This window comes from Nycticebus coucang, chromosome 23 (genome assembly GCF_027406575.1).
Source record: "Nycticebus coucang isolate mNycCou1 chromosome 23, mNycCou1.pri, whole genome shotgun sequence".
NCBI classification, from domain to species: domain Eukaryota; kingdom Metazoa; phylum Chordata; class Mammalia; order Primates; family Lorisidae; genus Nycticebus; species Nycticebus coucang.
This window is the reverse complement of record NC_069802.1, coordinates 26878798-26891476: the sequence shown is the minus strand read 5'-3', so window position 1 is coordinate 26891476 and position 12679 is coordinate 26878798. Positions and strand designations below refer to the sequence as shown.

At 39.9% G+C, this 12679-nt stretch overlaps 1 protein-coding gene across 2 annotated transcripts in view; it reads right to left on the bottom strand.

Annotated features, from left to right (window-relative positions):
* Nucleotides 1-12679, bottom strand: part of PPARGC1A (PPARG coactivator 1 alpha) — a 651434-nt gene that overhangs the window by 21332 nt on the left and 617423 nt on the right. For both annotated transcript variants that reach the window (XM_053577580.1, XM_053577579.1), the window contains 3 exons: nucleotides 1336-2251; nucleotides 675-779; nucleotides 400-520 (listed from right to left, as the gene is read on the bottom strand). In XM_053577580.1, the coding sequence (XP_053433555.1) occupies nucleotides 400-520; nucleotides 675-779; nucleotides 1336-2251 (1142 nt within the window). The remainder of the gene's footprint in view (nucleotides 1-399; nucleotides 521-674; nucleotides 780-1335; nucleotides 2252-12679) is intronic.

Genomic DNA, 12679 nt, shown 5'->3' with positions numbered 1-12679 from the left:
AGAAAAAGAAGGAATGGAAAATAGAAAGAAAAAAAAAAACTCATTCTCTGACCAGATGAAACCACTATCTCCCCACATAAATCTCCACCCCCTTCCATTTTTCAAAATGATACTTGAAAACAGGATGGCCAAAGTGAAACTGAATGAGAAATAGATGGGCCTAATGGTTTGCTTTTCAATAAGCTGGGTTAAGGGGGATTGAAGACTTCTTGATGGTTTTAAGCCAAAGGGCCCCAAATTGCCAATTCTAAAAAAGACTCAGCTATAGTTTATTTCCTAATCTACACACACACACACACAATAAACAACAGACAGAAAGCACAGAGGAAAAAAAAAAAAAAGAAAGAGAAAGAAAGAGGAACCCTCCTTTAAAATGAAAGTTAGCTCCAAGCTGCTTACAACTGCCTTCTGCCTCTGCCTCTCCCTCTGCTTGGCCCGCTCAGACTCCCGCTTCTCATACTGTCTGCGGTATTCTTCCCTCTTGAGCCTCTCGTGCTGATATTCCTCATAGCTGTCATACCTGGGAAACATAACGTCATCATTAAGTCAACCACCTCAATTTGCAAGAGTGAAATGAATAATAACTTGGGCAGGAATGGGGAGGGTTTTCCATAACATCTTACCAACAAAAGGAGGGGACAAAGGAGCCGAAAGCAAATGACACAACCCGTTACCTGGGCCGACGGCCGTAGGGCGATCTTGAACGTGATCTCACGTACAAGGGAGAATTTCGGTGCGTGCGGTGTCTGTAGTGGCTTGGCTCGTAGTAGTAGCAGGATCTGGGAGAGAGGAGAAAAACAAAGAGGGCTTTTGTAACTGCCACTTGAACCAAGTTAATCAGCACTACCGAAATCCTCTGCAACAGCGTTATTACATAAACCCGAGTTTTCTTCCCAGCTCCTAGTGAGATTTCCCAGTGACAGTCTGTGATGGTCTAGTCAGCTCAGAGGTCTGGGAGTGATGTGTTCTCGCTCAGCATCGCTTATTGATATGAACACCGAGCACCAGATGGGGCGCACTGTCAGCTTTATCTTGCCTGGATCTCAACTATCCTGGCACAGGGCGGCTCTCCAGGTAATGGGAAAAGTTAGATGAGCACGTTTCTTACAAATTGCTCTCTCAGATCTGACTCGCTCGAGGCATTGTGCTCAGAGCTGGCAGATTTCAGGGGATGTGGAGAGGGCTGCCGTGTGACAACATTCTTGTTAGTTCCAGCGGCACTGGGGGTGCGGTGGTGAGGGGTTAGACTGGCTGTGGATTTTGAATACTTTTTTTTTTCTTTTTACTTCCTAGGAGACACCTTGTGCCATTGGGTGAGAGTTGTGCCAAGTTTACCTTGAAGAGGATCTACTGCCTGGAGACCTTGATCTTGACCTGGAATACGGTGACCGGGAACACGACCTGTGTCGAGAAAAGGACCTTGAACGAGAACGCATCCTTTGGGGTCTTTGAGAAAATAAGGATTTGGGTGGTGACACGGAATCTCTGCAAGGAGAGTTAAAAGAAGAGCAAGAAGGGGAGACATCAAACAAGGAATAGGACTGCGTGCCGTCCCAAGGGTGGCTCAGTTTGTCACTCTCATCTTCGCTGTCATCAAACAGGCCATCCATGGCTAGTCCTGAATTTATAAACATAGGTAGTTTGGAGAATTGTTCGTTACTGAAATCACCATCCCTCAGTTCACTGGTCTTGTCTGTTTCGTCATCAAAAACAGCTTGACGGGGATGACCGAAGTGCTTGTTCAGCTCGGCTCGGATTTCCTGGTCTTGGAGCTGTTTTCTGGTATTAAAAGGAGAGACCTGCCTGCTGGCCTCCGAAGTCTCTCTCAGGTAGCACTGGTCAGAATCTGTGGAAGAACAAATCTGCCCCTGCCAATCCGAGGAGGCATCTTTATATTCTAGTTGTCTAGAGTCTTGGAGCTCCGGTGATAGATTAATGAGTATTTCTACTTTGGAGTTAACTGACTGGCAATAGTCGTGGTCACCAAACAGCCGTAGACTGGGCTTCTTGGTCTTCCTTTCCTCCAGTCCACTGGCGAGCACGGAGGACTTGCTGAGTTGTGCGTACAGCTCCGACTGCTCGGGCCCTTTTTTGGTAGGGTTATTGCCTTGGGTACCAGAAGACTCACTATACCGGGGCTTCTTGGATGGTGGTGGCACCACAGTCTTGCAAGAGGACTTCAGTTTTGGAGAAGCCCTAAAGGGGTTATCTTGGTTGGCTTTATGAGGAGGAGTTGTGGGTGGAGTTAGGCCTAAGGTGGAGAAAAAGAGAGAGAGAGAGAGAAAAAAGAGATGGAGATAATGTTCTTAAATGCATTTTCTAGCTTTTTCAAGATTTTAGACAAGAGTTCAAACTGAGTGATGAAGAAGAAAACTAAATTCATGACACGACCTGAAAAGGGGACTCTTCTCCTAACCCTCTGTCATTCAAAAAAGACGGATCTATAAAGAGCAGTGAGAAAAACCACGATCCTTTGTATTTCAAATACCAATGCTAACACATCCTGCCTCCCAAAAAGCATGAAGGCGTCACGCCACTGCACACACATTACTAAAGCCCACATTTTCAAGGGGAAGGTATAGGTCGCTCTAGGGAAAACTAACAAAGTGAGACTCTGGAATCATAGGACAGCCTTGGTGGCATTTGTCTGCAAAGATCATTGCTGAGGATCCAAGTGGTTCAGGGTTCTCTTCCCAATTGAGAAAATTTACCCTTGGAGCCAAGAAATTAATAGCAACTGAGAAAAAAAAATGGGATGACAGCAAATGTGGGGCAGGGGTGGGAATGACACAGACAACTTCAAGGTGAGGTCAGTAAAATGCAATACACAAATGTAGAGACCTAGAGCCATTCTCCAACTCGACAGCAGGGATGCTTTGGCTCCACAGTTCATTAATTTAGTCAACCATGGCTAATGGAGGGATGATACGTTCTTGTAAGCATAACTAATATATTCTGTGTAAGATACGGTTCTGCAACAGAAACTGGAGTGAACAGTAACACTGAATGCTGCGCTCTGCGGATCATTCTATTTAGAACACAACATCAGCGAGGGTTAGGAGACTGAGGGGTTGAAATGAATCCCAACTTTGGCAGTTAATTAAATAAATAAGAAGTAAAGGAAGAAAAGGGAATGACCATCCATTGTTGTCTCCCTTGCTTTTCTACAGAAGGGCAGAAATTCCATCAAAAACCATGGTAGGAATCGAAAACGCATAGTCGTTCTTCATGATAAGTTCCCTGCCCTCTCCCCCACGTACATCCTGCTCATCCCTTTGTGCTGAAGAGGGATCACTGCGAAATGGCTCCGGAGTCCCACAACTTTGAAGAAGGGCAGGTTGGAGTTCAATGACTTTATGCTTACAAGGGAACATTTTAGTTTACAATACACTTTCTATCTGGGAGGCTGGGTGATGCTATTCAGCAAAAAGAACTTTGTCTGCTAACAAGCCTGGGGTTAGACTTAAGGCAAGTTTCAAGGGGAAAAAAAAAAAATCCTAACTAGCTAGAAAAAAAAAGTATCTATCTATCTATCTGTATCTATATGTACATATCAAGAACCAAGTAGGTCACAGAAAGCCACATGAAATTTTGATGTGAACAGGAAGGTGCTGCCTCTCCTACCTTACAATGGAGAGATGAAAAAATCAGCATTTTCCCTAAAATTAAATATTTTATACATCTGGTAATTTTTTTTTTTTTTTTTTACAGAGTCTTACTTTGTGGCCCTCGGTAGAGCGCATCACACAGCTCACAGCAACCTCCAGCTCTTGGGCTTAGGCGATTCTCTTGCCTCAGGCTCCCAAGTAGCTGGGACCACAGGCACCCGCCACAACGCCCAGCTATTTTTTTTATTAATTTATTTATTTTTATTGTTAAATCATAGCTGTGTACATTAGTGCAATCAAGGGGTACAATGTGCTATTTTTTTGTTGCAGTTTGGCCAGGGCCAGGTTTGAACCGCCACCCTTGGTATATAGGGCCGGCACCACTGAGCCACAGGAGCTGCCCAGCATTGGTAATTTTTAATATTTCTAGCTAATTCTTCCTAACTGAGTGAAGAAAGGGTACACAGATGCTAAGTGGCTTGATTTTGGAATTCCATGCCAGAAAAGTTCAGCAAAACAGGGAAAGGCAAACAAAGAGAAGGGAATATTGCTGTCTCCTCATGCCGTATCTGAGTCTCAAAAAAGTTCCCCTCTGGAGCGGTGCCTGTGGCTCAAAGGAGTAGGGCACTGGCCCCATATGCCAGAGGTGGCGGGTTCAAACCCAGCCCCGGCCAAAAAAAAAAAAAAAGTCCCCCTCTGTTAGCAGCCATCCTCATATGCCTACCCCAGTCTTTGTGGTAGCAAAGGGAGGTGACTTAACATAACTGAAGGAAATACGTGCACACTTTTCCTTTCATTTCCTCTTTCATATAGATGAATGTGTCTTTTACTCAATCAAGACATTTCTATGTGGAATTTAGGAATTTAGAAAAGATCAATCTTTTCTTTTCTTCTTGTTTCCTTGATTTTCCACATGGCCCCAGTCATATATTCTGCTTTCTAGCACACGCTACCCTCCATTACCCACTACAATAAATTTAAAGATATTAATTCCCAATAAAAAAATGGCACATTCTCAAATATTCCTCATAGGAGCCTAGGATGCTTAAAGAAATCATGATGAATAATCTTTCTTTACTGAGTAAATACCAGTCAAACGTGCCAAATGACGTAGTCCTTGAATCAGAAGAAATGACATTCAACATCCTGAAATTCAACTTCATAAATCTTTCCAGGATCACCTCAATTTAGGGCATTTTTCTACTTTGCCAATAATTTACTGTCGGAATCGCCCTCTTGATATCTATCCAATATTGCTATATATTCATGCTCATCTCTTTTTGAATGTGAATTATATCTTGTCTCTTCACATAGATGATAAGCTCTTTAAGGGATGCCGCTTGGGCTTATCTGTTGCAACATTATTTTACTCATTTCTCCATTTTTATTTTTCTAGATTCTCTTTTAGTAAGGGACTCACATTTCAGCAGCCCAAGTGTCACTTGGGAAACGGAGTAAACATTTGCAATGAGATGGTTCATAGACCACATGTGGAGGCCCACAGCCCTAGAGAGTGTCTCTGAAGCACATGCTTTGTACTCAGGTACACAGGTAGCATATTTTGACTGACATTCCAGATTTATAAAAAGAAACCCTAAACTTCAGAAACACCAAATTAGGCCACTATTAAAGAGAGACTCGTTCTAAAAATAGCTCAGGTATCTAGGGATTTCAAATATAGAAATTCCTTTTAGTCCTGAAAATTTGAAACCCCTGTCCTAGTACCTAAGCTCATTATCCCTTAAATCACTGGTTCCCAAGCTGCTCTTGGGAGTGGCAGCATCCTGATTGTATTTTCTGTGATTTAAAAACAAAGCCTTTTACTGCTCACAGGTCTTACACTGCAGCCATTTAACAGACAATCACTGAGCACCTACTATGTGCTGGATGTGATTCCAGATGCTGGTTTTCACAGACTCAGCCCCCAAAGGCTTCAGAGTTCAGTTTAACAAAGAGGCAATTGTTTCAAATTTGATCTAAGTACATTTTCTTGCAGATATGCTTACGATTTACAGAAACATTCAGAGACCACCAACCAAAATTAGGGTCATACATTTCTATTACTACAACTTATTGAAACAAATAAGGAATACTTGCTTATCAGATGAAAGATTGTTTTTTTAGGTTTGATGAGGAGGTGAGTAGGGAAACTAATTTCAATAAATACCTAAACTTTTTACTGTTTTCTGAAACATCTTCCATATGAGAGTATCTCAGAGCAAGACTGAGACATCTCATGGATGACAAGACTTCACATCACTAAATCCTTAGTTGAAAGTCTACCTCCAGATAGAGTTGAGACCCAAAGCAAAACGAAACAGAAATGCAAAGAGTATATATTTTTTCTGTGAACATAGCATCAAACTTTTAAGAGCTATGGATGGGACATGCAACCCTTTCTGCTAACCCTGCCCTAAATGCTGTCTCTAACCTCACATTCTCTACCCAGAACTCTCTCCCCTATGGTGGGAGGAGATCGATACTCCATCCTTTGAGGCTACCATCTTTGTTCCTCTTGCCACTAATCACCGGCCTCTTGATTGCATGCCACAAACCTAAATCAACAGTATCATATGCCTCTCCTAACCTCCGGATTATTTCCTGCGTGTTGATTTTCTGGGGAATGTGTACATTTTGGTGTTGACAGTACAAGGTATATTCCGTGTTCTCTCTTGAACTTAGCAGGTTTTGACAGATTTATGTGAGGACAGATGGCCATTACAGGCTGAGGGCTGACAAGAGGCAGTTCAGAGCATTGTTAACACACTTGCACAAACTCTCAGCAGTGCAGCTTGGTGCAGAATGTAATTCAGACTATAGCTTTTTTATTGCTGCCTATTTTCTTTTGTCAAAAGAGCCTGCTGTGCAGAGCAACAAATGGCTGCTATTACCCAGAATGTAATGGGTGTCAGACAAATCACGTAACACAAACAATCAAGAGTATGTAGGTCATATTTCAACAGAGCACAACCTTAGCAATATTTATGATTACTGCATTGAAATGTGCTCTATAATAAACAAGTACCTCTACATCACTCACACTTATGCACTTCTGCACAGCAAATCTGGGAGAAGTGGTACACACTCTATCTACAGTCATCTTTTTAAACAGCACTTTTGCTTTAAAAAAAAGGTCGAAGACAAGTTTCAGTTTGTTTCGTTTTTTATTATGTGCCATAAAATGATTTTCTTTGAGGAGTTTTCTTTTGGGTCTGTTTGTTTAATTGAATGCCTCTAATAACTGGTGAGTCCTCTGCTGCTTTCCTTGTGCTTTTTGCTATTCACCCAATGACTTCAGCAAGACTTTTTTTTGGTAATGGTTAATAACATTTTACAAAACTGATTTCAAAGTCTGCAACTTAGTTTTGAGTTTACTTACCAGTGGGATTTTTCTTGTGTGGTATGCTAATTCAGGTGCTAAAGCAAAAACAATAAGAAGATGGGTTCTATGTGATTTAAAAACTCACCAAAATAGAAAGAGCAGGCAAAGTGATTTATGTGATTTGTCCTACTCATATGTTTTCAGCCTCACAAACTTGGGGTGGGTATCCAGAGAGCACAGGGAAGGCTGATAGTCACTCACTATCATCTTTACTTCCCTTTGCTTCTATAGCAGTTGTTAAAATATTTAGTTGATAAAAATTGATCTGGTCTGGTGCCTTTCAACCCTCCACCCCTACTCCCTCAGCACTCACTGGAGCTCCACAGGGTCCAACAACTCAAGTGCCAACATTTGACACAGAGGCCTCCTCCATCTTCCTCTGGTCCCCTGGATGGCCTCAGTCTACTCTGACTGGGACTGGTCTGCCTATACTGCTGTTTAAGTATTGCTCCGATCAACCCTGATTATTGGGAACAAACTGCCTTGCAGAAAAGCTTCTGAACATTCCTATGACTTATGCCTCATTTCCCAACTCTTACTCATGGAAGATGAAGATGTCATTAAATGGCCCTCATGCACCTTCACACAGAGCCAAGACAGGGAATGGAGAGAGGGAGCCTGGCCTTCTGGGGATTGACCACCAAACCCCATAGCTAATGTGAGACAGGAAATTGCTTTGGTATCCTTGTCTTAAAAGAAATGAGGCAGTTTCATCTCCAAAAAAGAAAACTGAGGAAGCAAAGCAATTATCGTTATAGATGCTTGGTCAAGAAGAGTGAGACTGAAAATAGAAAATGAAGCACATGGTTAAAATACAGAACTTTCTGAAAGGGAGAGTTGCCCAACATCGAAGTGGGTGGTAAAGAGAACCTGTTGAATCCCCCTTCTTAGATTCTTCGGGCACAGGAATGGATTATAGGACCTGTCAAAATTACTCGCCAGTTCTCTGATGCTATGGCTGTTTTCTTTTTTAAACAACCAACTACTGCTCATATTTTCCTTTGGTCTATTTCCTCAAAGATATGTCACAAACAAAAGTGTATCCCAAAAGGCTAAAGGAAATTCATGCTGTTTGTCAACATTCCTTCTAGCAAAATGAACTTTTAAATGGAAAACCCCAAAACACAATATTTTTATATTTTATATCCACATAAAAGAAGTTACAAATGAATTGGTTTTCTTTTATCAAGTACAAGTTCACTAAAATACACTTTGAATGGCTGATGACTTAAACCTAATGAAAAAATTCAGTGAAAACTAAATAACATCAGATTATACATTCATTATGATTAAAACCACGTGGGAAAACATATATAAATTGAGAAAAAGTAGTTAGGAAGAGGATAATACTCATTATTTTGTGCTTTCTTATTTTCTTGCTTAGTTATAAAGTAACTTTATTACTTTTACACTGGTTACATCAATAATAACTATATATATATATATGTATATATATATGCATACATGAAATTTTGGGGTCAGCCACTCTGATCCCCCACCAAATCCCTCACATCCTGTGATTAAAACCATCACCTTGTTCGGCTGACATGCCTTCGCCATCATTCCCATTTCAGAAACAACAAAGTGTAACACTCTGAAAATCTCCATATGCAATAGATTTCAATGCCTTCTGCCAAAAGAGCATTCTCCTTTCGCTCATCTTGCTTTACTAACAGCTATTTTGAAATCAAATTAGTTTTTACACCTGTAAAAGAGAAGCGTTTTTTTTATCAGCCAAAATGAGCTAGTTTGGGACAATCACAAAGAAGTCAGACCAGCTGGCGATACCTAATAAAGCAAACTTCCTATCTCATCCCTCCTGTTTCCCAAAGACACTGCAGATGGGGCGAAGGCATTATTCTGGAGGTCTTAGAATTTTGTTGACTTTTTACATTTCTACTTAAACATTTGGAAAATTTCACTAAAATTTGAGAGTTTTTTAAAAAAAAGGAAAAAGAAAAAAGAAAGAAAGGAAAAAGAAAGATAGTACCAGAAGGCTTGGGCTACAGCTTGATCCTCCACTTCCTCTGCTGCAACCAATCAGATTAAGTCTGCAGACCAAGGACCATTAAAGCCACAACAGAAATGCTGTTTCTATGAACCAAGTGTATGGTGCCCCATGATCATACTAATGTACACAGCTATGATTTAATAAAAGAAAGAAAGAAAGAAAGAAAGAAAGAAAGAAAGAAAGAAAGAAAGAAAGAGAGAGAGAGAGAGAGAGAGAGAGAGAGAGAGAAAGAAAGAAAGAAAGAAAGAAAGAAAATGCGTTTCTGCCCACCCCCCACTTGCTGCGTCTATGGCAGGCATCACTAACTGATCGTGACCTTCCCACTGAGCACCGATTTGGCTTTCGCATCCTTCTCAACACAATGCTCCCAGAAACCAATGCCAACCAATGACTTGGGCAAGTGACATGGAACCTATTTAACATAACAAATGTCTACTACTGTCTTTAAAATTCAGACTTTAGGGAAGTGACATAATCTCTATTCAGATAGACCTTCTTTGAATCCAGCTTCTGTGACGTAGCTGATGTCCATTTATAGCTTTGTCTTCAACAATGAAATAGGCAGGGAGTTAAAAAGATACTATATGCAATCTGTTTGTTAAAATCTGTTTGTTAAAATTTGTAGTAATAGGGCGGCACCTGTGGCTCAGTGAGCAGGGCGCCGGTCCCATATGCCGGAGGTGGCAGGTTCAAAGCCCCGGCCAAAAACCAAAAAAAAAAAAAAAAAAAAAAAATTTGAAGTAATAAAGGAGCAGTTGTTGAATCCCAAAGAGGTGATTTTTTTTTCCATCTCGTTTAGGCAAATCCCATACTCACATCAAAAGCAGCTTTTGTTCAGTTTTGTGGAGAAGTAGTTGGGGGAGAGTTTCAACAAAAAACTTATAAATAACTTCATAGATGAGGAAGCCAAAGAGGACAGAGCAGCAAAGTCAGTGGAAGGGAAGAGGGAAGACAGTCAAAAAAGTTGAAAAGACGAGAAATGAGGCATGATAATCTCAGTAGATGAAGTCAACTCAGAATTAGTAATTAAAAATCTAACGTTGACATGATTGCAAGAGGGACTTTACCTAACAATTGCAATCAGTGTAACTGGCTTATTGTACCCTCAATGAATCCCCAACAATAAAAAAAAAAAAAAATAAACCTAAAAAAAAAAAAAAAAAAAAAAAATCTAACGTTTATTGAATACTTATATAATAAGTGGACACTCATGTTTTATCTCATTTAATTGTGACAGTGACCTCATGAGACGTGGATAGGTGCTACTGATATCATATTTGTTCAATGCATAAAATCTTGAGTGTGACAGCAGTTAACTAAATTGACCAAGGCCATACATTACATAGGACAAGATCTAGAGTTTGAACTTGAGTGTATCTAATATGCAAGCCCAGGTTTTTTTTTTTTTTTTTTTGGTTTTTTGGCCAGGGCTGGGTTTGAACCCGCCACCTCCGGCATATGGGACCGGCACCCTACTCCTTGAGCTATAGGCGCCGCCCGCAAGCCCAGGTTTTGAACAACTTTTCACTAAGCTATGCTGTCTGGCTCTTCATAATAATGACATATTACTTTTATTTGGAACTTTCCCACTTATAAAGTGTTTCAATACAGGCTGAACCACAAGAAATTCCATTTTTATATGTCAAAAATGGTTGAATATTGGCAATTTTATATTTCAACCTATATTTTAGTCCTTTGAGTCAGACAGTAATTTCATTTGGTAGTTACAAACATGACTTTAAAATTGAGGAAACTGAAGACAAGAAAAGACCACAAATATAGAGAAGAGTCTTAACAATCAAAGGATCAAGGAAAAAAGTATGTCTTTCATTTTGTAGTGCATTACTGATTTTGCTACCCTTGTCAAGTTCATTGCCATCTGAGCCTCTTTGATTTCCTGTTTTTTTGCTTCTACTCCATCAATATCTTCTCTCCATTCCACCCCATGCCTCCAAATCTGATGCAAACTTTTTTTTTTTCCTGAAGGCTTCCTAAGTCTGTTTAGCCTACAGAGAGCTCAGTTTCCTCCAAAGTCCTTTCCAAGGATCCACCTGTCACTCACTAGGACAGTGATATTCCCTCAATGTTTCTTTTAGTCTTGGAAATGTCTTTATAATTCTTTTTACTTTTTTTTTTTGCATAATCATTGAATTCAAACTTACAGCCATCCTACCATTTTACTTGTTGATAGCTGCATTTCTGTAATTCTCTAGAGACATAATCACAGTATTTGTCACATTTCCCCAAACACTACCAAGGAACAAATTTTACTAAAGAGTTATAGAGGAGATGAAGATTATAGCACACATTACATAGCATTTCAAACCCAGAATATTTCTATCCAAAAACAAACCAACAAACCAACAAACAACTCTCCTGCAGTCTCCTCCTTAAACTACCCTCCAGGCGGTTCTAAACTTCATCTCCCAGCCTCCTTGAGCATTCTTCAAGGGCCTTCTCATCGCCTTGGTTTCCTACAGCTCTCAAGCCCTTCTCTTACATTATACTACTTAGCTCTGCCTCAGCTTCTCCAATTTATATGTTCACACTCAACAAACCAAAAACCCACCCCAGGGTCTACCTTTCTTGGGATGTCATAAAACATTGAAACTCTTTTTCTGGAATTTCCAGCAGAGCTGTTGTTGTATGAAGTCAGGGAATTAAGTTTGTGAACCTGTCCTAGAAAAAGTGCTCCATACCTCACTGCTGAGTATCACTATGGTCACCTTTGAAGTACTTCCCTTGGGAAGCTGTGCACCTATCCCAGTGCCTAGTCCACGCTTCAAAGCAATTTTGGAACTCTTTTTCTGGAATGGCCATCAGAGCGTTGTTGCACAGAGTCTGACAATTAAGTTTGCAGACTCACAGAAAAAGTGCCTTGAAGGGTAGACTAGGTGCCAGAATCAGTGCATTGCTTCCCCAGGGGAGTACTTCAAAGGTGACCATGACATTCAGCAATGAGGGATGTAGCCCTTTTTCTAGGATGAGTTTGTGAACTTAATTAACCTCATATCCCATAAACAGGATACAACTTTTCATGCTACTTCTCACTATGTGTTGTCTTCCCAACATACATACTATAGACCCACATCTTAAACACAAGAACATTTATCTAGAACCTTCTATGGCCAACAATTCTGCTCTATGTTTTACACAGATTATTCTCTGTATCTCACACTGTCTTGGGACCAGTAAAACCTACTATATTACCAGCACAGAGCACATTTTTAAAATATGCTGATAAATTGATTTCCATTATGCCAAAAAATCTTTCAATAACACTAAGAACAAAGAATTTAAATTTTATTTAACTTTAAATGAAGAGATGAAGAGGAATGCTCATTTGCTGAACAAAGTAAATACACTGTATGCAATTTCAAGAATTCCTAGTATTAACTGAAAAGTATTTTTTATAAATCCTTAACTATCTTTCAATAAAGTAGGCTGTTAACCTTTAAAAATTATAATTAATTTATTTAAAACTAAGTATCTACCAATAAGAAGAAACATTCAAACTCCTGCCAAAAAGAAAAAAAAAATTTCTTTTTATAATGCCATATTGCTAATAGAAGAAATAAAGTTTAAAATATAAGTTCATGTCCATAAATTAGAAGTGACTTTAAAAGCAAAGATGCCCAATGCTAGCAAAGATATTGTAAAGTAAGTATCTCCATACAA